At 41.4% G+C, this 27,887-nt stretch overlaps 1 protein-coding gene across 2 annotated transcripts in view; it reads left to right on the top strand.

Annotated features, from left to right (window-relative positions):
- LOC307251360 (E3 ubiquitin-protein ligase SMURF2) overlaps positions 1 to 27,575 on the top strand; it is a 57,861-nt gene extending 30,286 nt beyond the window's left edge. Inside the window, exons 4-20 of one of the 2 annotated variants that reach the window (XM_080028709.1) lie at positions 1,246 to 1,379; positions 6,308 to 6,373; positions 6,612 to 6,696; positions 6,921 to 7,004; positions 8,312 to 8,523; positions 9,884 to 9,968; positions 10,994 to 11,152; positions 12,029 to 12,082; positions 19,378 to 19,591; positions 21,486 to 21,589; positions 21,696 to 21,810; positions 22,270 to 22,448; positions 23,236 to 23,373; positions 23,804 to 23,924; positions 24,452 to 24,653; positions 24,921 to 24,996; positions 25,120 to 27,575. In XM_080028709.1, coding sequence (XP_079884835.1) covers positions 1,246 to 1,379; positions 6,308 to 6,373; positions 6,612 to 6,696; positions 6,921 to 7,004; positions 8,312 to 8,523; positions 9,884 to 9,968; positions 10,994 to 11,152; positions 12,029 to 12,082; positions 19,378 to 19,591; positions 21,486 to 21,589; positions 21,696 to 21,810; positions 22,270 to 22,448; positions 23,236 to 23,373; positions 23,804 to 23,924; positions 24,452 to 24,653; positions 24,921 to 24,996; positions 25,120 to 25,219 — 2,128 coding nt within the window. In that variant the 3' untranslated portion in view covers positions 25,220 to 27,575. Of the gene's footprint in view, positions 1 to 1,245; positions 1,380 to 6,307; positions 6,374 to 6,611; positions 6,697 to 6,920; positions 7,005 to 8,311; positions 8,524 to 9,883; positions 9,969 to 10,993; positions 11,153 to 12,028; positions 12,083 to 19,335; positions 19,592 to 21,485; positions 21,590 to 21,695; positions 21,811 to 22,269; positions 22,449 to 23,235; positions 23,374 to 23,803; positions 23,925 to 24,451; positions 24,654 to 24,920; positions 24,997 to 25,119 lie in introns of both variants that reach the window. The other variant, XM_080028708.1, reaches the window with a different exon arrangement.
- Positions 27,576 to 27,887: the final 312 nt, after the last annotated feature.

Here is a 27,887-nt window from a genome sequence, read left to right as displayed (position 1 = left end):
GAAGATGGAGTCTGCCGAACACCGAGCCGACTGCTGACTTTCCGTACGCTCTGCGCTTGCCCGGGACGTAATGTCTCCATAACAGCAAGCGGCACTAATCTGTATTGTGGCCCAAAAAAATACGGAAGCCGGAAATGATGGGAAAGCTCTCTAGGCCATAAACATAGATAGAAATAAGTATTTATATTTATGGACCATAAAGAGCACCATTTTTAGCAGAGAGTGTCGAGCATGGTGTCGAGCAGTCAACAAGGGTTGATGCATGCGAGTAATCGCTGAACGAAACAAACAAACACATTAAAACAATGGCTAGCTGTTGTTAGCTGTTTGTGCTACCCGCCTCACTTCCGGGCTTCACTGATTCGCTAGCCCTCCACCAATCAAATTGCTCCAACTGAAAGACTGCCCGCCGTTCAATTGGCTCAAAAGAAGCCCGACGACATCTACGACGACCGACGTCACGGCACACACCAAACAGATTCGTGCCCCCGCCCCTTCCAGACTCTCCGACAGCGATTATCGGGCCGGTGTGTCCTGACCTTTAAGGCCAGGACAAACCTCTGTGATTTGGTTCACATACTAAACAGTTATGTTTTTTTAAATATTTAGTAGGGGAACCCCAGTCCTTGCTAGAGATACACTGCATAATATTGAGCTTGGCAGCAGTGCTGATGGCTTACGTGTAATTATTATGTGTGTCTCGGTGATTGTGCCTTAGAATGCTCAACTGTGTGTGTTTACTGTCTTACTTCTGTATGGGCCTCAGACAGTGGTGGAGCACATCACGGGGACTTCCTCTGTTCTTCAACCACGACTAGACTAGCCTCAGCTACACACAAGCAGGCACATACACACAAGTTACTTCAAAATCAGCTAATCGTCCTCATTACAGTCTACACCGCAAGCATGATGTGCATTGTTCTCTTGCTGTAGGGGAAAAGCGGTCGAAAGAGATACAAAGTAGAAATTCGGTTTTTTGTCTGTGTTTTCAGATAGTGTTTTGGAAAAGTGTGTGTGTTTTCAGATAGTGTTTTGGAAAAGTGTGTGTTGTAACTTGTGATTTATTTTAATTTCCATCTTTCATACCTTGTGGGTTGATTTTAAAACCTACAATGTGCAGAGAAAGCAATACGCCATGAATCAGTCACTGGACCCTTTGAAACTAAATACTGTCAGGTTTATAAACCACTCCTCTTTTCTGTCTCATTGACTGTTTTTCTTTTGCTCCCTCTCTTCCCCTGTCAGATACATTGGAAAGGCAGACTCAATAACCATCAGTGTATGGAACCACAAGAAGATCCACAAAAAGCAAGGCGCAGGATTCTTGGGCTGTGTCCGCCTCCTGTCAAATGCCATCAATAGACTCAAAGACACTGGCTGTAAGTACCTGTTTGTTTTTTTGTGTGCATAGGTGCAATCTTTGTGTATTTTAAAAGGCCACTGAAAACAGGTCCCTAGTGACTGGTGTCTTCATGCTCCTTCTGCATGCTTACATGGCCACTAAACTATGGGGCCAGTCTGGCTTGTTAGTGAAGGGTTATTGGGGGGGGGGGAGGGAATACAAAGCGAATAAATGAATGGCTAGACAGCAGTTGAGTGAGCGCCGTTAAAGGTGGAGTCCACGATTCTGGAGAAAGCTTGTTGTCATAATCACTTTTTGTGAAGATCCGTGAATATCTTCTCACAATCTACTACCTGTACTGTGCCATCTGCAGTTGGCCCCCTTTATTTACATACCCTTTGTTTACACACCAATTTAGAGAGCCTAGGCTGTGTATTAACACCAGATTTTTTTTTTAGCCAATGCACAGTACATACAGGTAGGGGATCGTGAGAAGGTATACTGATTTTGACAGTTCTTTTCATTTGTAGAAAAAGCCTTCTCCAGAATCGCTGACTGCACCTTTTTAAACTCTCTTCACACATGTATGCACACACATCCTGCAGTCCGCAAACGTGCCCAGAACAGACAGACGTATGTTTGGACCAGAACTAGTGTCTCCAACAAAGGACACAGACTTCATGCCACAGAGCAGTTCCTGCTGCTGCATGTGTAGCTCATGCAATAATGCCGCCGTTTCAACCCCATCTCCCGGCTGCTGCTGCTTCTGTGCCAGCCATTCATCGCTGTAAGATTTATGGGCACAATACACAGGCAACTCCTTTTTGGCCACAAAGTATTGCCTACTGTAGACATCTGGCACCTGGGACTCAATCAATAGCCACAATTCATGTTACAGCAGTGTGACTTTCTGTCAAAGAAACGATTGACTTATTTTGGGGAGCATAATCCTGCAGAAAAAACTTATTGTCAAGGTTTTGGCATAAGTTGTAAGAATAGGAAGACTGATGCTATTTAGAGATACTTGTAATAATCCTCTGTTGACCAGAACGTTGATCAAAGGCAAATGTGGGTAACATCAGAAGAACAGCAATGATTTTGCACGGACTACTCACATTCTCAAATGCTTGGTTTTCAAACAGCATGGCTATAGACAGCTGCCCATGTGTTGTGCCCTGTGATTTTCAATAGATTTGGACTCTTTGTGTAGCCCACATGGCCCCATACTTGTTAACCCTGCCTGCCTTGTTGGCAGTACCAGTGTCAGTTAATACTGACACATATACACTTTACATATACATTCTGTCAAATTAACATTCCTTCCACTAATTCCCCTTCCTTTCAATCCATCTTCCTGACCTGTCTTGAACACAGACCAGAACCACCAAACTGACTTACATTTTCCCCCTTTTTTTATGTATCTGGCCTTTTCTTTATTTCCATTCACCCATTCTACACAATCACGTCCACATTAGCAGTTGTTTGAAAGAATATAGTTCCCATTTGTTGGAACTTTTTTTTTATCCAAACTGCATGGTTGGATACCTTCAAATCACGAATGCAAGTAGTTGTCTTTTGGCACAAATGTTAACGGCCTCTTACACCAGCTCCAAACTGTCAAGTGAAATACTTCACATAAGCGTTCATGATAGGTTCTTGTGACCTTTATGTTTGCTCCTAAATGGCACTCTTGGCTCGTAAAGTACAGCCCACAATTCACCAAAAACCGCGAAAGCGTCTGTGTTGCCGCTAAAGGAACCTTGACAGCAATGGTAAATAGTAGTCCCATACTTTTATCCCACTGAGTGCCAGAGGACTTGCCCCTAGATGTACCCACAACTTCCAGAAACAGATAGTATAGGCTCCAGTTTGGCTCCTGAAAGGCCACTTACTCTATATAGATATACGGCAGAAATTATACTTTTATCACAGCCATAGGAAGTGGACAGGGAGACATGCTCATGGTCTATGACAAGACACCAGAGCTCACATTATCCCGTTGTCTTTGTCCTGTGTGCTGCAGACACAGGAACAGTACCAAGTTTGTGGTGTGACCAAGACGCTCACACAGGCAAACATGAAAATACAAAACGCACATGAGCACACTGCAATTACCTTTGTTCCTAGAAGTCAGTAGATTCCTAGAATTCATACACATAGCTCACTAATGAGTCATCCAACGCAACCCCAATGCACACAATACTGTTTAACTCCTCTACACACACGCACGCACACACACAAACCAAAAGGGGATCTGGCATGATTGTCTTGTTTCCTAGAAATCTGTCTGGCTCTACCCTGAGCTGCACTTCCTGGAGCATCACAGTCCTCTGTCCCACTTCTGAACCGACAAACTTACAACACACACCACCAATTTTTTAAAAGGACACACATGTTACTGACCATCGCTTTGAATCCCGTAGTTTGATTTTGGTGCAGTATTTATACTCCTCATATGCATACAGACATATTCACGCACCATGAGACGCGATGATGAGAAGCATGAGACGATTAACCGATAATTAAACACACTGAGCTGTTGGGCCTACATGTTGAATGTAGTATATTGCAACACACAATTTTCCTATCTGCAGAGTTGAATGGTGCGGTGAGGGCTTGTGGTTAAGGGTCTGTAAATGTTCTGTCTCTCTGCTTCACTCTTCTCTTATTCAAGAGAAAATCTGCTTACTATTCCAGCCATGTAAGGCTTAGACCGTCCCTGTTTAGTCTAGACACGTATCCGGAACAGATGCGCGCACACACATTCACACACACACACACACACACACACACACACACACTCTCTCTCCTGGAAACAAGATATAGGGTTGTTTAGTTCTGCTGAGTTGAAACATACAGACAGACACACCATTTTATGTGCATACAAATTATAAAGGCAAATCAAGGATGTGACAAATCCAATCCGACTTTAGTTTTACTTTGAACGGATGGAAAACTAGGGCATCTGTTTATCTCCCGTTCTTCTCCCTGTCTGTGTGTGAGTGAGACGAGAGAGATATACAGGGTGAGTTCAGGAAAGAGACTGCTTACTGTATCTATGTCTGGATCTAGTTCAGATTCTTCCTGGATTGTTTTTTGGCTGGCAGTGCTATCCTGTGCTGAACAGGCACAGGATAGCACAGCTAACACAGTTTTAGTCACCAATTTTTATCGTTTTACACAACATGGCATTTCCTCTGCTGTGGCATCCAAGGCACAATTGGACGCACAATTGATTATCTGTTATAGCAGGGCTCAACAATAAGGATTGCCCGACGTCCCGGGGCAAGTAAAACGCCACGTCGGGCCAGTAACTATGACAACCCACTTTCCCGAACGGGAAACCGGGAGTTTTTCCGAAATTATTGAAAAAAAATTATAATAATAATATTTTTATTTTTTATAGCGCCAAATAAAATTCATCTATCCACGGTATTTTTCCATATAGAGCTGGTGCTCATTATTAAATAAACGCTTAGGCCTATGTTACTTATCTAATTTATGTGTGAGTAGTTGTGTCTGCTCCGTTGCATCTCTCTCCTCTGCTCCGTTTAGTGAAGGGGGCGGGGCTCCAGCGCCGAAACACACACACACACACACACACACACACACACACACACACAGATTTCGGCAAAAAACTGGTGCGCGTCTCTCACACACAGTCAGAGAGATAGGAAAGAGAACTACACGCGTTACGTTGGTGTAACAGAAAGTACAAAAGCCAACGAGAAGCCTAAATAAGTAGACCCCAGCCGTCTGAAAAGCAGCAAAAATATTTGCGTTTTTTAAATGCATCCAACGTGAATCTAGTAGTAGTTTAGCGAGGATGCTAACGTTAGCTCTGCTGCTAGTAGCCTACTACCAGTTTAATGTGTGCAGGTCAACACAAACATCAGCAACAGTTAGCAGAGGAACATCTCTACAGCCTGCATTTACATCTTAATAAATGGACCTGAGGTGGCATTTCTCATACCAGGAGGCAGTGGAAGCTTGAAACTACTGGAAAAGTGTTCAAAACAGCCTGTCCTGTGTCCTTAGCCAAAAGTTGAGATTTTTAATAATAATAATAAAAAACGTTTAAAACAGATTGTTGTAGGCCTAAAAAAATGTCTTACAGAAAAAAAGTTCTAAAGAATTGCTGTTGTAAAAAAGAATAAGGTACAAGAAAAAAACATTTGTGTTTTTTTTGCATAAAACACGTCTCATTTGCAGTTATTGTCGGTTTAGAAACTAAAAAATTACAAATGTTCCAACTCAAATAATATTTGAATAATAGCCTCCACTTTCAGTATGATCCTTAACTCATCTATAACACTGTCCATGATGTGTTTATACATTATAAATAAAGAGCGAATATAACAAATATTTATCACCACTAATAAAAAAAAAATTATATAGGGGCCAGTAAAAATTGACTTCGGGCAAGTAGAATTCAGACCCACTTGCCCGGTCGGGCAAGTGAAAAAAAACCTTAGCGTTGAGCCCTGTATAGAGTTTTGACTGTCCACCCCGGTATGTCCCTTTTTGACTTGAGCATGAGAAAAAATAATCAAGGCTTTGTGTTGTTGTTTTTTTCCAAATTAAGTACATTTAAAGACCTTCATGATTGAATTGAAGTATTTTCAAAAAATTTGAGTTTGTCGAACTTGACAATATTGATGCATTGTGAATAATGCTTCCCAAAGCATGCCGGTATTAGTCCAGGTTTCAGAACATTATTAAAGTTGCATTCAAAACACATTAGTATTCAAACTCATGGATCTTTTACTCCATCCACTGAAGTGTTTAAATGTGTCACTTAGGCAAAATGTCCACACCAACACGGCCCCCTGCATGTTTCCAGTCAGAATGTCCAGTCCCTGCGTTAAATACAACAAGTTTGGCTTAGTACTTTGGATGTGTTGTGTCTTAAATGGGGTGAACTTCACAAATGGTTATGTTTATTGTTTTGTTTTTTCCAAACAGACCAGAGACTGGACCTGAATAAGCTGGGACCCAATGACAATGATACTGTGAGAGGACAAATAGTCGGTAAGAAAGACAAAGGCATACAGTTTTTACATACATATGTAGGCGGCAAACAATGTCTTTAATTTTCTTATTTTTCGCTTACCCTCATCACTATTGTGAGGGGAGAAAGGAAATGGGAAGAATATCAACAAAATGCATGTATACCATAGGGACTTACAAAAATGAAAAATGTACTAATTCTCAGTTGGTTTTAAATGTAATTTATCTGCTGTCTTCCCTATCTTTGTTAACTGTTTAGTAAGTCTTCAGTCCAGAGATCGCATTGGGTCGGGAGGACCAGTGGTTGACTGCAGTCGCCTCTTTGACAATGACTTACCCGATGGGTCAGTATTATCAGGGGTTTTCCTTTTAGTAATGAGCTATCCTATAATTTCCCACAGTACTTTGTTCCTGATTGAAGTCTCCCATTCTTTACATTCTTTGTTATTTATAAAATGAATGCTCCAGTGTTGCCAGCTGTTAGATGAGCATGCTCTTAGATGTGTCAAACGTGTGCAATATTTTCTTCTCACTTATTAAGATGTTGTCTTTCTATGTCATGAAACAGCTGGGAAGAGAGGAGGACCGCTTCTGGAAGGATACAATACCTGAACCACATCACACGTACCACACAATGGGAGAGACCTACCAGGTACATCTGCACAAACACTGCACAAATCCTCAACTACCGCCTCAAATAATGTATGATGTTATAAGAGGTGAACAATGTTTAATCTTCTTTAATGTCATCTTTAATCTTTCGACTCATTAAGTGGTTGTACTTTTCCTCACTTCCCTTTTCAGAAAAAGAAAAAAAAAGTTCCACTCGCAACACAACAATAACAGTATCAGTAAGGAGTGAATTGCTGTCAATTTCCTGGCCCTTCCAACATAACGCACTGACTAACACACAGGCACGCACACACACTCCTAAAAAAGACTAGCCAGCCAGTCGGGCAGCTAGGTTTTACTTGGCCCCTGCTCCTGCAGGAACAACTGTCGCCTTCCTACTTGGCCCATATCAGTGGAGCCGTTAGGGGAGTAAGCAAACAAATGTCACCACCACCATCCCCACACCCTCATTTACTCTTACTTCACATCTCGGAGAGGTTAAGTGGTATGGCATTGAAGTAGATGAGAAGGTAGGGACTGTGTAGTTGGAAGAAATGTCATGATAAGTAAGTGAGGCAGGTGAAGCAAACACAATGAAAAAGTTTAAAAGTGGGACTCAAGTGAGGGGGGAGAAAGAGGAAATGGAGGGGAGTCAGAGTGCGTGGAGGGGGGAGGAAGTAGGTTGTGGGTTGACAGACAAGCATACAAGGTCTAAGATAGCCAAGGCGTCACTAAAAACTGGGACTGCCAGACAGTGGTCAGACATGCTACATACACATTTTCACACGCACACACATAGATACAGTAAGACCACTCTGTCACTGTTTGTGTCTGCTCATTAGATATCTGTGTGTGTGTGTGTGTGTGTGTGTGTGTGTGTGTGTGATTGTGTGTGTGTCTAGACATCCCAAGAACAAACAAACTAAAGCATATGCTTCACCAATAGCTTGCATATAATAACACACAGTAAAGAAAGTATTTGCACCCACAGCAAGGTTCCTGCAAGTAGAGGCAAACATGCTGCATATTCACATACATTGCCCAGAACCGAAAGTAGACCACTCATAACAAACACGACTTTGCCTGTAACTCTTTGGAATGCAAACAAACACTTTATTTCAGTTCACATTAAGAAAGTTTGTATTGTTATGCCAAAATATAATTTAAAATTTGAGGTTATACATTAAATTTGTGATTTAAAAAAAAAATTTAAAAACTTTTTTTATCTGTATGATAACATATATTTTAGAAATCAAACTTTTAAAATACTTGCACTTAGAAGAGCACAAGCATTAAAGACTGTAGCCTCCGTTTACAAGACTATGCGCACACTCGCTCTTTCCCCAGGCCAGCATCGGAGTACTCCAGCCCTTCAGGACGTCCTCTGAGCTGCGTGGTGGATGAGAACACCCCAGTGATGACACCTGTTAACGGGGCCGAGGCCAGCGGCCCACCAGGCGGACAGCGCATCCAGGAGAGACGGGTTCGATCACAACGCCATCGGAACTACATGAGTCGAACACACCTTCACACACCGCCCGACCTGCCTGAGGGTTATGGTGAGTGACACACACATGCCATTACACATACACCCTTTACACTTACACTTTTAAAGAAGAAAAATTAAAATCTTCTTCTTCTCTCTTTGTCTCACAATCTTGCTCTGTGTTAATATTTGGCCTCTCATCTCCCGTTTGTAACCACTTTCAAGGGTTGAAATGTTAAGCCTTTGCAGACTGATATTCCCACAGAAAATAGCATTAGGGAAACCAGGGTATTCATAGCTCAATGTTTAGCTCAGTGAAGGCACTTTTGCTTCTTGCCAATTCCTTTATGTCCTATTCTTAAGTTGGCCTCCAGCATAAAAATACAATGGGAAAATAATTCAGGAGATTTTCCAACATTGGAACTTTTCTATTTTCCTTTTTAAAGTGTACTTTTCACAGTCAGGCACAGTGCATCCCACAATACCCACAGTCTGTAAAATGAATTATTATTTTAAGTGTGGTGCTGTTTGCCAGCAATTTAGAAGGGCATTGTTGGATCCATGCCCCCCTTTGAAATATCCTGCTGTGTCCACTGAGGCTGGCCAAGGCTGGACAAAGTGAGTCACTGATGCCCAACAGCTCTCTTCCTCGAATGAACCCTCTGAACCAGAGGCTGGGTGTGGTTGGGGAGAGTGAGAGAGAATGACAGAGATGGAGTTTGTGAGGGGGAAAAAGAGGGAGAGGTGGGTAGGCAATAAGTTGTTCCAGTAGGAGGCTGGGATGGGAGGTGATTGATAAGCGGGTGAATATACACAGTGTTTGGCATGCCCGTGCACAGCAAACACTTTGTGCCAACAAGCACACTCTCTATCCATTCATCCATGAGTTGGATGGAACCGAAAATCTAACAAGCCAATAATGAACTATTCTCTTCTAATTTCTTTGTGGTGTCCTTGGTTGGCTTATTTGTTGACAGTATATTATATGAGTGGGAATGAGTGACAGCATTTTCCTTTCCATTTCCTGTGGTTTTGGAGATTAATAGGGAGCGATGCCTTTTTAGAGCACACACACCGACCTTTTAAGAGAAAACGAGTAGGATCAACAAGGAACACTGTGCAAGGGAAAACACTCATGGAAGTCTTTGATACATTACCCTCCGATTTATTTTCTCCATCCCTTGGAATGGGCCTACTGGAGGCTGTAGAGGAATTTATTGATCATTTTGGCGCACACACCTTAATAAGATCTTGTCCATGCAGTTTGCCTTTCACATCAATTATAAACAGACTTCCTCTCCTCCAAACTACACACACTCACTATGTGTGCTTGTACCCACCAGGACAATACCACCGTTCCAAGCTTGTTTCAGTACTGTTTTTGTTGTTGCCCCTTTTCACATATTTATTCCAGTCATTTCTCTCTGTTATAGAACAAAGAACAACTCAGCAGGGTCAGGTCTACTTCCTCCACACACAGACTGGAGTCAGCACCTGGCATGACCCCCGTGTACCCAGGTAACTCCTTTGTGTTTATATTTTTCCATTTTTATTGTACAGAATTTGTGTGTGCTTAACGAAATTCCTTTAGATAATGGTGCTAATAATATGAGCATAAGTCCTGGTTTTGTTGAGATGTGCTGGCAGCCTGTATTGTTTTAGTTCTCATATAAAACCCAGCTGACTTATTCCCCAAACTGGACTTGACAGGTCAGGATAAGACCTAATTTCTCAGTTAATTGCTCAGATTTATTTATTATTATTTTTCGCATTTCAACTTCAAGTCCGGGTCAACCAAAGTAATGACCCGTTCCAGTGAGTCCAATGTGGGGTTGAAATAAGGATTTTGGACGGACACTGCGCCGAACACGTCACAGGCCAGTGGTTCTGCGCTCAATCAAACCGTTTTCACCAACTGTCAATAGCCCACTAGTGAATTCACCAGAGATTGCAGGCAGTGCTATTGCGTTACATTGTTGGCTCTGTGGATGGAGCACATCATTTATTGTTCAACTTGCAGAGCAACCTCTGTGTTTGGCCATGTTGGACACCAGAGCTACTAAAATGACCCAGTATGTTGTGATGAGTGCAGCGAGGCATGTGCTTGGTCCCTGAGTGGCGTGTCCTCGCTTCAGACGAGATTAAAGTACACACACACACACACGCACACAGACAGACACACAAACAGGCACAGGCACACACACACAGGCAACCATGCTCAAGTCATCCCCAGGCTATGGTGTTGCCCCAGATCAGGGCTTGGGTTTCCACTGACAGGAATGTTAGTGTACAGGAGAGAAGAATAATCAAGAAATAGGAGCAAGTACTTTTTCTGAAAGATAGTGGCACAGTTCATGTTGTTGAAGCTTTTGGGTCTGTGAAGAGTTCTTGTCTGACTGGTTTAGGTCCTGTGAACCTTCTGTAAAGGAAAAGTCCATGTACTACTCAAACTATATTTTCAGGACTTCAGAAAATCAGCTAAAAGAACTTCATACCCAACGACGTGGTATCATTGTTGCTAAATATTTGTTCTTCTTCTTCAGGGACCTAAGCAATGTGAACTGTGAGGAACTGGGCCCACTGCCACCAGGCTGGGAGATCAGAAACACAGCCACAGGCCGCGTCTACTTTGTTGATCACAACAATCGAACCACACAGTTCACAGACCCACGACTATCTGCCAACCTGCATCTAGTACTCAAGTAAGTGTATCAATAATAAATGCATTAAAGCATAAACACCAAGGACACAATTACGCTTTCCACATAAAATGTCTGGTACTTTTCTTCAAAGAAACTCTACAAATCATATGGTTCTTTAAAACATACGTTTCATACTGTTAATAGCCGTTTTTATTTACATAGTATGACCATGTGTTCCATGTACGTTAATGCTTTAAACCAAGTCCAATATTTTGTAGTCACAGCTGACACACAACTGCACCGCCGGCATGGGTTTAGTATCAGAACCACACTCTGCTCTGTTCATATTATCTGCTGAGGACTGTTAGCTGGGTTGTTAGCAGCTTAGTTTCAGCTTCACATTCAAATGGCCAGTCCTGAAAATGGACATGATGACTTCTGTCACACACTACTACTGTCATGAATCAACCAGGAATTTGATGTGTGTACTGTAAGATGACCACTGATGGCTGTCTTAGTTTTATTCAAATCACTTATGTTTTTGTCATCTTTTTTTCTCCCGCTTGCCCTCATTCCTCTCGCTGTCTGTCAATGGACTTTCCCCAATCTCCTCCTCCTCCTGTCTCTTTCACTGACGCTTCTTTCTTTTAATCCGTTTCCTCTCTATTTGTCAATGTTTTGGACTCATCCCTGTTTTCATGTGTCTTTTCTTTCCTCTGCTATCCTCTGTTTTTTTAAACTTGTGTGTCCTTTAACTCGTCATCTCCGCATTGTTGTTTCTGTCTTTTTCCTGTCTGTCCTGTCTCACTTTCCCTGTTGTTTTAAATGCTCCATTCCTCTTCTGTCATTCACACTCTCCTTTGCGCCCTTTTTTCTCCCTCTCTGTCTCTATCTGTCATTTTCCCTCCCCAACTCTCCTCCCTTTTCCTCCAGCAGCCCAAGCCCAAATGGTTCCCGTGTGGCCATGGACAGCCAAAACACTAACCTCAGGTAACCCATGCACATGGACACGGACACTTGTGTAGACAGAGTTGCATTCACACATACCAGTACTTGAATGCACACAATGAACTGCATATATAGACAGACAGACAGAGGACGGCAAAATCAACTCAGAAACGTTGATGGACGTTTTCATACACCTGCATAAGCAATTTCTGCAGTAGGTCACTCAGCTACTCAAACACATTATCTCTTACACTATCATGAGTGAAAATGCTGACACTGATACTTTCCCACAGGGGAATGTCCAGTCTGTGTTTATGTATATACATGCATAACCTTCCTCAGGATTGACTTTCATGTGGATTGTCATTCAAGAGTTCCACACACACACACACACACACACACACACACACACACACACACACACACACACACAGACTGGCTGTCCGTCCATCTCTCAATAGTGTTTTTGTACTTCCTTCACTGAAGAGCCACTCGTTGGCAGCAAAGCCACAGAGAGGTCCGTTGAAGCTGACCCTGATTGGGAAAATAATACTTAACACGGCAGCTGTTCGCTTAGCCCCAGTTTTTATATCTTTGCCAAAAGCAGTTTGTATATGGAGCCAGGGGTGCGTTCGGATTACACAGTTCATTCAATCAATTCATTGTAACGCACCGCATTTAACGTTCAGTAACGATAACGGCGTTGTAACGACGGAAACAGTAATTAGTTAGATTACCCCGTTACTGAAAAAAAAACAGAATTACCTAACGCCGTTATTTTAAACAGCGTTATTCCCAACACTGCAACTGAGTAATTTAAAGAAAATGACAATTATCATTATATTCATGGGGAAGGATCCAGTGAATTATATGAATACCTGGTATGATAAACCAAGTTCAGGTTTTTTTAGGGTGCTCCCTGTACCTCCTGTGTAAGAACGTGGAGATACCCCCCCTCCCTTTGCTTTTTTAGTACAAACTCTTGGTCGAAACCTCTTTCGATAAGAGTGGCTGGCAAGATAAACATGTTTGGGAAATCAACATCTGGTCATTTGGTCAAATAGTATCCATATGTGTCAGAACAGCCCTCTGGTTGTGAGTTGAAGCTCAGTTATGTTATCCAGTCAGCATCATTAGCTGCTTGTCTTATTCCTTATTAGGAGAGGTGTGAAGAGTTTTAGAAAAAAAAAATGTTAAAGGTCAAAATTAAAAATCTGTTATTTCCAATGCAGCTTTCTGTGAGACGAACTGATTGATGAAAATAAATTAAAACTCCCTCCATATACTTTATGTTGGCGTCGCAGCAGATTTTTATCTGCCAAATCAGCTATGCTACAAAGAGAACCTAATAGAATATGACATGGAATTAAACAATACTTTTGATAATTACATTATCTTAAAGAGTTTTAAATGTAAAGCAGGCCAACTGTAAAGTTAAAAGAGCTCCAACTCAAATAGCATCTGAGGAGCTATTGTTGGTCTATTTGACTGCAGTCCTGTTTTTTTAACACCCATAACTAAAAACTGATAAAGCTGATAAAGTTATCAGCCTTCTGCTGGCTCAATGTTGAGACATCTGTCTTTTATCAACGCCAGGATTTAAGAATATTTCTCCCCGACATCCACATAGGTCTACCACACACAAACTCACACATACCATGACCCTCCTATGACGCAGCACTGCATTGACCTGTTTCCATATAAGGGGATTGAAGGTGGTGGTTGTCAGGGGGTTGCTTGTCGGGCCCTTATATACAGTCTATGGTCGGGACCAGCTTATTGCTTGACCTCATGCTGGTGTGTGGGGTTAAAGCAGGAAATCAACGTTTTCTTCCAATCTATAGAGTTGCATATATAGCGTTTTGGGTTTTCGTTTATTGGAAAGGGGTTCCTAAGAAAGGGGAGCGAACGCAAAGGGACGTTTCTCTTGCACACTGGAAAAAAATCATTGAGCTGTTGTGTCTGTGTTCCTCTTCTAATGCTGGAATGAATTTATTTATTGCTAGGCTGCATCTTTCTTTAGTGTTCTTGTTCTTTTTTTTCTGGCAGTGAGAAACAAAATGAAATCCTGAGAATGAAAATGTAGCAGTTGGCAAAGGAGAAACAGAGATGGTCCCCTAAAGAAATGTTACTGCTACAGTAGAGAGCAATTTGATAGGGTCAGGAAAAAAACTGAAAGCAGATGTGTGTAGCTGTCAGCCTCGACCTGTAAAGAGACTGACTGCAGTGACAAAGTCTGTGTCTGTCGGAGGAAACTGTTGGATGTTGACTCGTCAGACAGGATGGTTGACCGAGCTTTGAGGTTACATCTATGTGGGTCTAGAGTTTTGTCTAGACAGTGTTGTCACTACCCCCTAGTATTTGTTTAAAAATCCGGAAAACCATTTTTTTTTTTGGCACTTTCTTGTTATTTGCGACATTTTGATGGCATTTCTTATTTATTCCATTTCTAATGTGCATTCGGCAGCTTGTTGTGAGGCAAAAAGTGAAACATATTGAAGGTAAATAATGCTAATTAGTCGGGAGCCTATCCTCGCGCGTCTGCTCACTACATCGTGTTACCCGGAAGTCAACCATTTTGTTATTTAATCAATCTAAAGCTCCCTTAGCTTTGCTTTTACCAAAATTTATCTTTTTAATGATGACTTTTGAAAACTTTCAAATGTATGGGTTTGACCACAGCAGCATCAGATACTTAAGAAAAAAAATTCAATGTTTTGAACCCCATTTGAGGCATTTTTCCCTCTACGTCTTGCTTGCAAAACTGTTTGTGTTTTGTCTGCAAGATTTTATGGCATTGAACAGATTTGACAATCCAACATAGTCTGCAATTTTCACCCCATATACTATTGATCCTTCAGGAAACATCTTGGAATGTGACTCAGACAGCCCCATTGCCATCGACCTTAGACTGATGAAGGCCTTGAATTGTCAGACAGTCAGACTCAGCTACTTTACTGTGGTCTGCCACACATACTTCCTCCCTTGCACCAGCACATAGTAGATGTCTGAAAGATTACATCAGTGTTTGCTGAAGGTATTTTTAGTTGTCGCTGGATTTAGGTTTAGCGGGCAGGTATTTTCCCAACAAAGTTATAGACATTTATACCAACATTTGCATTGATGTTTTAAGAAGTGATAATTATGTTATATTACATTTGGTATGTTATGGGTTTGTGGGAAATTTAACTTGTGATAGAACATTATCATTGCAGACTATTGGGTTAACAATAAATCCCACATATTTTTACAGATTCAGACATCTAAATCCATTCAACAGAACTTTCACTCCCACAAATTGCTTCTGGGTTTTTTCATGCACAATATATTGCACTCTTTAGTCGGTGTAAACTGCTCTGAAATGATGTACAATGTATGCGTTCTTCCTGTTCTAGGTTTGTAGCTTTGTCATATGATATTTATTTTCATGTGTAATGGAAAGATTTTGCAACCCTTTCGTTTGTTGTTCTCGGAACGCGTCGTCAAATTCAACAACATTTTGACAGTAGGCTGTCTTTGCACTGCAGTCTTGTCTGCTGCAGGTTTCCTGTACTTCCTGTATTTTTCTTACCAAAAGTGTGCACATGTGGTAGCTTGGTAGGTGGGAAGAATGTAAGAGATCACACATTTACTGGCAAAGCACAGGCAATACCTAAGTAAATACATCAGCACACAGATGCACACATTTCGGACCCCCCGTTCTTTAAATGTCAGCCGACCTCTCTGTCCTCTCATGCTTTTGAGGCAAGTGTAAAAGAACAGGGTACCAGCTGATACTCGGGACAGATTGGATCATAAAGGGCCCTTTGATTCTCTGGAACAGGGGGACAGATAGTCTTTGTTGGGGTGACTGGTGCCGCTTCAACATCACTAGGTCTACTGAACACTAATTTCAGCCCACCTGTGCCCGCTGCCGTGCAAAAGAAGCGACTACACGCATTCCAAACACTTGCTCTATTGTGCATGCACTCTCTCACCTAACACACGCCCCCGTCTGCCTCCCTTCAAACACAGACAGGGGGTGGAAGGCCTAGGATGACTCTGCAGGTTCAGATGCAGGTAACCCAGTGCTGGACAATGTTAATTCTTTCATTTCAGCACTTCTCCAGTTACTTTTCCTCCCGCGCCTTCCACCTTGGAATAACAATAATAAAATCTCCTGGCTCTTAAATTGAATTTGAAAGTTTATATTTCGCCCCAATCGTCGTATTTCAACCAAGCTGTTAGGAACGCTCTCTTTCGGCTCGGGCAGATTTTCAGTTTTGCTGTGCTTGTATTTTCTATATTTACCATAAAATATGCCAAGCTCTTCCCGTTTGGTAACCAGAGACGGTGAACTATGTCAAAACGTATTTTTAATTACATTTTGCCCTCGGAAGGAAAAAAAAAGTTTGCTGAAATTACGCTTTATTATATGGTTCTTTAGCCTCCTGGCCAAAAGCAACTCATTCCATTTAGTTTTAAGGCCATCTTTTTCATCCCCTCCTCTTTCCTAAAGTGATTTTCAGGACTGCTCCACTGCAGTCTTACCCTTTCTTTGACATGCTAGGAGCCCCGGTGCCTGCCAATAAAATAAATAGCAGCGGAGTTGATTATACAGGGAAAGACTGGCGAAACACTGCACCCGTTTAGTTTGGAAAGCCCAAATAGATGAGGCCTTTTTCAACCCACTGAACCAGAGAACCCAAGTGTACAATGAGTGTCGGGATAAGAGGGTGGCTATGTGCTGTTACCTTAGAAGGTCTCCGCAGCCTTTTTTTTAGATACCAACTCAGGCCTCTTGGTATGTTGTCTTTGTTTGGCCAAAAGCAGCCTCAACGCTCCACTCCCAGTGGAGGACAGTAGCTGCTTTTTAAAGCAGTCCTCTGCTGGCTCAGCGTCTCTTCACAGTAAATGAGGGCTGCTGTCCTGTTAAAGGGAGAGATGGATTATGTTTTTATGAGGCCCACCCAGGCATCCCACCACCAACACCACAATGAGGCCCGAAGGAGGCCAGAACCAGAACACTGACCATAGCTCATCTTTGCCAAGGTTGTGTTTTATGGTTGTTTTGTCTTTTTTGGAATGTACAGGCCCACAAACGGCAAAAGAGCAAAAGGGGAGATGTTCCGCGAGCCACTGTGACTGACATGAGTCCGTGCTCACTTATCATTTCCCCCCCAAAAAATGCAAAGGATTTTACTTTGGGTCTTTTCATCGTTATTTAACAGAGCAGAGTGGAAATGGGGAGAGAGAGGGGGATGAAATCCAGCAAATGGCCCGAGCTGGAGTCGTACCTGGGCCACTGCGACGAGGAGTAAGCCTTAATCAATGTTGGGAACGTTACTTTAAAAAAAGTAATTAGTTATAGATACTCACTACTTGTTCCAAAAGGTCTCTGAGTTAGTAACTGAATTACTTTATAATAGAAGTAACTAGTTACCAGGGAAAGTAACTATTTGCGTTACTGTAAAAAAAAAAAAGTTGTATATTTCAAAGAATTTGGATTTTTCTGAGCAGTTTTCACAAGTCAGTTGAAATGAGTAGAACAGACAGGTACTTGTACATAACCTTCGATATTTATTGCACATCAACAGACAGCAAGAGGTTTATCCTGCACTTCAAGTATTTAGTTCTCAACAAAAGTAAACATTTAAACAACAAAAAGTGTGTTATAAATCAAACTCCCAATCTCAGACAACTGGTCTGGTAGACATTCTGTACTTCAAGTATTTTCTTCAAAAGTAAACCTTAAACAATATAAGTTTACAGTAACTGTAGCAAATTTAACAAATCAAACTCTCACAACCTGGGATAAATAGTCTGGAAGACAAAGGCTACTGTAAGTATTTTCTTCGTTAAAAAAGTAAACAGTTTAACAACAAGGAGTGCTTTTAAAGATTGAACTCAAGCTCCTAGATATTCATCTACCCATCCATACACTCCTTCCAAAACACTCGTCTATTCATGTATCTGTCATGTATCATGAATTTGAAGTAGTGCTCATATCTCCACCTTGAAAATACCAACTTTTCATCGGATTGCTCCGGACTCGCCATCTCTGCTGTTTCTTCGAATCTGTTTGGTGTGTGTGTGGTGCGTGTGGGCTGGCTTGTGTGTGCAGTTTTTGTATGGAGCCAATGTTGCGTTTGGATTACGCAGTTTATTCAATCAATTCATAGTAACGCACCGCATTTAACCTTCAGTAACGATTACAGCGTTGAAACGACGGAAACGGTTATTAGTTAAATTACCCCGTTACTGAAATATTTTGACGCGAACGGCGTTATTCCAAACACTGGCCTTAATGGTATGCACTCTTCCCAGTTAGCCACTGGGGTGTCCAAACGTAACCTTTTGCTAAACAAAGCTGAACTCGGGCAGTAGGAACCCAGCAGTGTCTGGAATCTGCATTTATCAGAACATTATTTGCTGCTAAGTGAAAGGCATCTTCAGTGCTTGTGCTGGTTCACGGAAACAAGACTGGAAGTTTACAGAAATTTTTGTTTTTTTCCCCCCTCCATCTCAAAGTATGATGAAGGGTGGGAGCTTCAGTGGTCGGACGATGGAACTTCCATTTGTGGTGGGCAGGGATACCTACCGGGAATCAGACTTGGGTGTCAGCTCCTTTTTTATGCTTGAGACAGGATGTAGAGATGTCTCGGGATGGAAAGGAGTTGAACACACAGAGACACAGCTGGAGTAATGATTTAGGCAAAATTAAAATGATTTAAAACAGAGATTTTTCACTTGAAGAGACACGGGTTATTAAAGAGGGTAAAGAACAACACGTCAACTTATCTGTCCAGAGGCGCCAGCTTCTCCTCCCTAATTCTCCTTTGTATATTTCTTCCCCTCTCTCTTTCGTTTACCCTTTGTGTCTTTTATTCTCTGCTTACTCTGGGTTTATCTCCCTCTGTCTTCTATGGTGGTGATATTTACCAAATGTCTGGTCAAAAGGTCCCTGTCCACAGGTCTGGATGAGATTTACTGTGGGCTGAGGGCTCTGTTTAGTGCTCTATGCTTTGAGAGGAGGGTGAGGGTTACATCTAACAAAACCACCTAGTTTGGCAGTTGGAGAATATTTGAGTTAGAGTGGTTGGGGAACTCCCTACAGAACATATCACCCCTTTCTTTTATCTTTGCATACATCAATATCCCTTCGTGACAGTAATAGGTTATACACAAAAGGGAAAGGAGCAGCTCAGGAAAAAGCTGCTCTGAATACTGCTGTTGATGAATACTGCTGTCGATGAATACTGCTGTCGAAGTAAACGGTGAATTTTAACTGACCCCTCTGCTTTTCTTTTCATCAGCCCTTACCTCGATGATTTACATCCGTCTGTTCATCCCTCCAGTCCTCCGACTCAGTTGAAGGACCAGGGTGTCCCAGGGGTGCCTCAGCAGGCTCTGTCCCCGGCCCAGTTGCCTGAAGAGGCCGAGTGCCTGACGGTGCCCAAATACAAGAGAGACCTGGTGCAGAAGCTGAAGATCCTGCGGCAGGAACTTTCTCAGCAGCAACCCCAGGCCGGCCACTGCCGCATCGAGGTCTGCCGTGAGGAGATATTTGAGGTAAACACAAAAACAAAAAATTCCACAAATCGATAGAGGGGAACCATTCACACATACACAAACATGTTAACATTGTACTCCTTTAATAAGTAGCCTAAGCTAATATCGTTACTTCACAAGTGCCTAACCTAAGATTGTGAATAAAATGTGATCTGATGTGCCTTTAACCATAAAAGGAAACATTTGGTTGGCTGTTGAAGGGCCTCCGAGCACAGCTGCAAGCACATGAATGAATGCATAACACAGAATTTGCCATGAATTTGTCTCATGTGCATTGACTATGTGCTCATGGTTTTCTTCATCTGGCATTCAAAAACATCATGTGCTGACGTGGAAACTCTACATGTCCATGAAAACAATAGCAGAATGCTCCCAGATCTTCCATTTTACAGGCATTTTTTCACCCCTGTTTACCATTTGCACCAGTAAAGAGACCCAGGGCAGCGCAGAACCAGCACTCAGAACCGCTTTAGGATTTCCAGAGAAAAGCAGAACAAAAAAGCCTGCACAAACAAACAAAAAATTCTGTTACTTTTCTTCCTCTCCTCCTCCGTCCCTCCTCTTTTCTTGCTCTCCCAATCATTTGTTCTACCAAGGCGAGGCATTCCTTCTGGATGATTTCACCAGCTAAAGAGACGGGGAGGGGGTGAGGAAAGGATTTAAGGCAGCAGTGGCAAGTTTTTCAGGGCCAGACATAACTTCATAACTACAAGTTGAGCATTGAAAAATATGACTTCATCCTCCTTCGGCGTGTCAGCTGTTGAAGGGGAAAGTTGAGTGTGAAAAGCAGGCCTGCAGATCAACTTGAGGTGTTCATGCAGGAACAAGCGCTACAGTTTACCGCTGGAAGTGTGTGCATGCGAGTGTGTGCGTGAACTGCCGATGGTTTTATTCTGATATTCATATCTGCACATTTGCTGTAACACACATTGGGATTAACCTTGGTTGGTGTACATTCCATCATTCATTCAATGGAAGTTTTCAGTGTTTTCGGGCACTTTGAAGATGAATGTTGTTGCTTGGACAAAATGTTACAACAATGCAATATAGAAAAAGGAAATCTTAAAAATTGTTGAAGGGAGCTTGAGACTCAAGAATTGTATTGCCAAGGACTGCTGCTGTAATTGTTGTGCATATGACAGACAAATCATCTGTTATCTTGAATGTTGGATAACTTTCAAAGTTTTCTAAAATGTGTGTTTTTTAATAGCATCCTACAGCCATCTGCAGCCTAGCTCTGTCATGTTCTCACAGTTGCAGCAATGCTGTTGCTGTGACAGGATATTGTTTATCATGGCACGGCCTCTGAGTCCTCGGACTTCTCTCAGAGGAAGGACACAGCGATGACTCTTATGTAATGCAGAAATAAAACACACGTACTATTTGTTTAACTATAACTGAGGGGGAGAGGGGTAAGACACAAAGAGGCAAGGACAGAATTACCAGGATGCGCTGGCAACAAAGATTTATTTTTACTAGACTTTAGGCTTGAGTCTGCTAGAACACAGTATGCACAAATAAGCCTATTACTGGCCTGTGTGTGTCAGTTTTGTAAGGTCCAGCCAGGTTGAGCTGAGTTGCATACGTCTACTGCAGGAATCAGGTCAACAGCTGTAGTTATAGTCCTTTTCATATTTTTTGTTATATTATCTCACTGGAGCCTTCAATTGTAAATGGACATTTGCATCATACCTGAATGCTAGGAATTTCCTAGAATAAGCTGATGTTGTGAAACTGAACCAAAGGGTTTCCTGCACCCTTGCAACATGCCAATCCTTAATTGCTAAATTGCATAATAATTCTGTGTCATGAAGCTTGTCTTGTTTACTGTACTGCATCATAATAACATATATAATATAATATAATATAATTTGCTGTATGTGTTGAATCATAGGAGTCATACCGGCAGGTGATGAAGATGCGTCCAAAGGATCTCTGGAAAAGACTGATGATCAAATTCAGAGGAGAAGAGGGACTGGATTATGGCGGGGTAGCAAGGTACTTTGTCCCATGTTTATTTTGTGTCTTTGAATATCAGAATACATTTTGCAATGTTTGAGCATTATTGAGTTCACTTCTCTCACTGAATCTGTGCTTTTTTTAGGGAATGGTTATACCTGCTGTCCCACGAGATGCTGAACCCCTACTACGGCCTGTTCCAGTACTCCAGGGATGACATCTACACATTACAGATCAATCCTGACTCTGCCGTCAACCCGGTATGAATTATTTAGTTGTATATCATCATGTAAAACTGTTAAGGTTTTGAAGGTAATTTCAGACGGCTGAAATGTTTTATTCGAATATCTACAAGGATGCTGTTTAACGATATCTTCGGATGATCAACATGTTTTTAAAACAAATTCTCCACAAGATTTTTAGTGCAGCCAAATCTTCAGACTAATTTAATTTGTCACGAGACATGGATTTCATGTGGATAGAAAACTACGTTAAAATTCAAGAATTTCCAAATGATATAACTTTATTTTCGGTAATTGGATTCTGCTCAGTATGTGGACAATCATGCAGTGATGGTGAACTGTCTCCTCTCCTGGAGTCACCTCTTTAGAAACTGGCATTGTGCTAAAAACGGAAGCTGTATAATCTGAGTCTGTGTGTGTGTATATATATGTATTATAATATAAAAACTAATATGAATTCCCCTTTTCAATGTGCAGGAGCACCTGTCGTACTTCCACTTTGTGGGTCGCATCATGGGCATGGCGGTGTTCCATGGCCACTACATTGACGGAGGCTTCACTCTGCCTTTCTACAAACAGCTCCTGGGCAAACCCATTACGCTGGACGATATGGAGTCTGTCGATCCAGACCTCCACAACAGTCTTGTCTGGATCCTGTAAGACTTTTTTTTGTGTTATAGGCAATCCATTCCTTTTTTTTTTTTTTTTTCTCTCACTGGCAACCTAAAGTAAGACATATTTTACTGGTATTAATAGCAGTGCATCCAGTATTTACTTTAACGTTCTCTTTTGCAACTTACCTGTAACCTAATACTAGTTTTCCTATTTTACCAGAAGAGAGAATAAAATTTAATTTTATTCAAAGAGTGCTTGTCTACAGATGTGCCATAGGGATAGGAAAGAATATCCTTTATATGTACACGAAAAGCATTTAAAAAGGGACAAATGCAAACCAAAACTGTCTTAAATTTTCTGTTGGCTGTGGCGCCCTCTGCTGATGACATCTGGTCTTAAACAATATTTAAGGCATTCTCCTGCATGAGTGTTTTTCACATTAAGATGCTGAAACAATCATTTGTTTTATAAGAAACTTCTTGCTTATGATACTACTATGTTCTTGTTATCTCTGAGTCATTTCTGACCTTGTGAAGGTTAAGGATGATAAATGCTGCCTCTTTTTAATGGAAACAAAAGAAATTGCATTGAAAAGTACAGCGAACCAGTTGCCAAAACGATCAAACTAAAACACATGGTCACTGCATTGATTACTTTCAATGTGTTAGACTGAGGATGTTGAGTGCATCTTACATCTGCGGTGTGTCTTTGTTTAGTTGGACCAAATCCTAAGTAATAAAGGGAGTAAAGAGAACTAATTTGTGCAGAAGCTGACAGCTGATACCTGCAGTTGCATTCTCCCTCTAACCTGCCCTCCTTCCTTTTCAGGGACAACGACATCACTGGCGTCCTGGACCACACTTTCTGTGTGGAGCACAACGCCTACGGAGAAATCATCCAACATGAGCTGAAACCAAACGGCAAGAGTATGCCCGTCTCCGAGGACACCAAGAAGGAGTATGTCAGGTATACAGAAGGACGCACACACGCTCAGGGCGCACTCACGCTAGGCAAAGTTACCCTGTACTGTACTCCAGTACGATTGCCCTCCAAGTATTCCACTTTCACATCAGACCAACGAGAATCCTTGAGCAATAGTTTTTTTTATATGTAAGGTGCGCGTGGAAGCTTTGGGTCGCGGTGGACATTCTCATATAACTTGTAGGGATGACTAGTCTATTAAAAAAACTGTGGAAAAGAAAACCAAGCACAATATAAACGCTTTAGCAGTCTTCTTAACAATTACCAAGCTGTTCTACATGTTTTTTCTACTTGGGAGTCCACACTGTCGCATTGTCATTAACTCTGTTTCGTGATAATGTCCCTGTATTTGCCGTTGCTCATGTGTGAAAGAAACTAACACTGTTCTTTCATCTCCCTCTCATATTCTCTGCAGGTTGTACGTGAACTGGCGTTTCCTGCATGGCATCGAGGCTCAGTTTCTGGCACTGCAGAAAGGCTTCAATGAGGTTATTCCCCAACACCTACTCAAATCCTTCGATGAGAAAGAACTGGAGGTAAAACAGAAAACTATTTCATAATAAAAGCCATCCACTTACAGTCACAGCTATCACAAACTCACTTTTACATTCCCTGTTTGCTGGATTAAAAAAAAAATATTCAACGTGTCCATCTTTAAAAATACAATAACTGCTTTACGTTTACTCTTCCAGTATAATATAAATATAAGTTAAAGTTTCACAGGAAAATCTAATCCCAGTTAAACACTGTTAGAAGTTAGAAAGCTACCTGAAAAGTGACTGTTTCATTGTTTACATCAGCAGGGTCCACAATTTTGTTTACGGAAAATTCTAGTCTAATGTTTGGTTCCAGGTGCCTCAAAATAATTTTGTTTTGATTTATGATTATATAATTATTTAATACTAAGAATTACATCTACAGAAAATATGTTTTGCAAACTAACTACTAAATATGTTTTGTAAACTAACTACCTGCTCTGCAAATGTAAGTAAATCCCCTTCCCCTGAAACTGCATAGTGCACCATTTTAATATTGAAGTTTCTATGTCCATTTCCGCATTCAGCTGATAGTGTGTGGCCTGGGAAAGATTGACATCACTGACTGGAGGACCAACACACGTCTGAAACACTGCACCATCGAAAGCAACATTGTCAAGTGGTTTTGGAAAGCCGTGGAGACGTTTGACGAGGAGAGGAGGGCCCGGCTGCTGCAGTTTGTCACCGGCTCATCCAGAGTCCCACTGCAAGGCTTCAAGGCTTTACAGGGTACCTATCCCCTGTGTGTGTTAACCTGACGTCCTGACCTAATGTATTGGCTAGTAAAGTTAATAATAATACAGAACATACTAGTAACGTGTGTTCGTTTTTTGTTTTCAAAAGACCAATAAGCAAATCTTGTCTGGCCAAAGCTGATGTTACAGAGGCTGAAGTAAAAAAGGAGTCAGGACTGATAATGTTGTTGGTTGACCTAATGGTGGATTATGATGCTGAACTGAACTGCACCTGATTGATCCTTTTGTGTGTTGACGGCAGGTGCTGCAGGGCCCAGACTCTTCACCATTCATCAGATCGACGCCAACGCCAACAATCTGCCCAAAGCCCATACCTGGTGTGTTTCACATGCTCCTGCAGACGCACAACACACTTTATATCTTCATTGTGAGAATGAGATAAAAAAAAAGTAGTTTTCAATCTCTCTTGGCTTCATTCCTGTGAACTTTTTCTCTTCCAGCTTCAACCGGGTTGACATTCCGCCCTACGAGAGCTATGACAAGCTATACGACAAGCTGCTCACGGCTATCGAGGAGACCTGTGGCTTCGCAGTGGAATGAGAGTGTGTTTTTACGTGTGAACATGTGTGATTGTGTGAAGGACTCCGATGTTACCGTCACTGACACTTGATACGTGCATCCTTGACCAGCCTGCAGTCTTCCTCTCCGCTCTCCACAAATTTTTTCCTTATTGATCGGTTTGAACAGCTGCTAGAGAGTCACCCCGTCATTTTTTAATAGTTTTTTATTCATTTATTTGTTTTTGTTTTTTTGTTTATTGTTGTTTTTGTTTTGGTGTAGTTCACGTGAAATACAGAGAGCAAAGGAAGAGCTGCAGTTTTTTTTCAACAGCTTGTGAGTTGTTCAGTGGGCGTTTTGCTTCTGACAGCTCCCTATGCATTCATAAAGACTTACTGCCCAGTCAACTCAACTTCAACATCTTACCAAAGTGTTTATTTGAGGAACTCTCTAGAGGCATTTGAGAGCGGTGAGTTCTGCAATTTAGAAACTGATTGAATTGATCCTTGTTGTGCTACTGAATCTCTAACACTGCAGGTAGCCATGTCTTGCCCTTAGTAGCCATCTTAACCTCAACTCATACACCTTCCAATCATAGTGGCTGCAGATCTGGTGTCTGTCATCTTGTAGGAGCACCACAAATTCATCCTACCTCAGTGTAATGTTTTGATATTTAAAGGGTTTCATTCCAAAATGCTACATATTCTCTCCTGGAAAAGTTCATAAGAATTAAGGACACAAAGGATTTTTTTTTTTTGCTCAATAATCACTTCAATCTTCATACCAGCACTCATTTTGTAAACTATAAAAAACATTTAACGGAATTTTTGAATGTGTCATTTTGAGATGGAACTCACACAGACTCTGAAGTGGTTCCGATGTTTTGTGGCATTTTTGAGTGGAGCTGGTGGTGGGATGTGTAAAGATTAGGGGACGGACTCTGGTCAAGAAGAAAGTATGAATCTTTTGTTCTCCCCTCACTCGCTGCAGTGTGGCCACAACTCTGAACATGTGTCTATGTTCCTGCATGTGTATCTGATTGTGCCCTTGCAAGCAAAGAAAGTAGACCTTTTTAATGATGATTTCCCTCATCTCGACTGGCACAGTATCCTGTATTTGAAGCTACAGAACTGATGGAACCTCACTTTTTGAGGCTTGTCCTCCCCCCCCTCCCCCCTTACAAATTTGTCTCCATCAGTTACAGTTATGCATGTTTTTTGTTTCTTATTTCTCCCCCCTCCCGGCATAACCCAGCACACCTCCAGTCAGATTATGTATGTGAAAAGGGCACAACTGTCCACGGGCAGAAGTATTTCTTTCTTTCTGTCTTGACACTTTAGAGCACTTTACAAACTGAGCAGTGATGGCAGGAGTGCTTTCTTCATGTTAGATTAAAATATATCATGTTTCATTTGCTATACGACTACATTAGAAATATATGGAGTAAAAAATATACACCTGTAATTTGAGTATATATGTACAAATACATAGCTATTTTGTATATTGTTGCTTGTTCTTTCTGTTCAATTTAAATGCAAGCTTGTTGGTGTCTTTGCATTCTCAGGTGATGTTTTTTTTTCACATTTATTAGGCTAGTATGTGAGGAGGGGTAAAACTGGTTTTAAATGAAACTATGTCAGAGGCTCTGTCTCAAAAGAGTGTTTAATTTGGCAAGTTTAAAGTGATATTTTCTTTTGATCAGTCGCTTCCACTTAGTAAGACACACACACACACACACAGACACCTACCTACCTACCTTGATAGGAGAACATAAACGTAAATGGCTATCTTTGCTGCCCTGGAGTTCTGTGTCGCCACTGAATATCAAACAGCACAGATAACATCAATGATTTCATATGTAACCAGAGCAGTTTAATGGAAACAGGATTTGTTTTTATTTTTTAATACATGGAAATGGACCGGCTGCTGATGTGGTGACCTCAAACCATCAGAGCAACAAATGTTGGAGGTGGACTGTTGCTGAACTGTAGCCACCGGGAGAATGTTACACCATATGAAAAAATTAAAGCAAGCCAGAGAAGCAACAGTGAGCAGCAACACCAGATTCTCCATCCAAAGAAAAACCCTCTGCATGAATAGATGCTCAATAGATATGAAGCCTATTTATATCCATCAACGTTTTGACTGGGAAAAATCTGTCAAATATTCTTTATTTTTATGAACGTTTTGTTAGCTGGTACTCGAGAACATTGTGGGTTTTTTAATTGTATTATTTTGTGGTCATCGGACAAAATAGTAAAGGAAATTGTCGTATTTGTACAGTTGCAGAGAATTAATTAGATTTCACCTTTTGTAGTCAGAAAAGAAAATGCATTTAAAGTTTTTTTTTTTTTTTTTTTTTGCACACGTTATGCATACTTGGGCTCCAAGTTATAATCAGACACTTCCTTCTATTTACCAAATAGTTAATGGAACTGATTTTTTTTTCATGTAAGATAACCTATATATACACACAATTATTGATATGCACACATAATGTTTTTCCAGTGCACACAGTCCACCTCCGCTCTTCATTACTTTTCGTTGGCACCAAGTTTTCTGGCTGGTTCAGTCTTCAGTGCAAAAGTTGTGGCGGTTGAGTGCTTCCAGACATGGGGAAATCCCGCTTTTCCCCAGTTAACTTTGAGCGCCTGTGATAGAAAGTGGCCTACTCTGGTCGACTGAATTGAATTGAAAAAAGTTGAGAGCC

Source organism: Ammodytes marinus (assembly GCF_949987685.1).
Source record: "Ammodytes marinus genome assembly, chromosome: 6".
In the NCBI taxonomy this organism is placed as follows: domain Eukaryota; kingdom Metazoa; phylum Chordata; class Actinopteri; order Uranoscopiformes; family Ammodytidae; genus Ammodytes; species Ammodytes marinus.
This window is presented reverse-complemented; position numbering and strand designations above follow the sequence as displayed.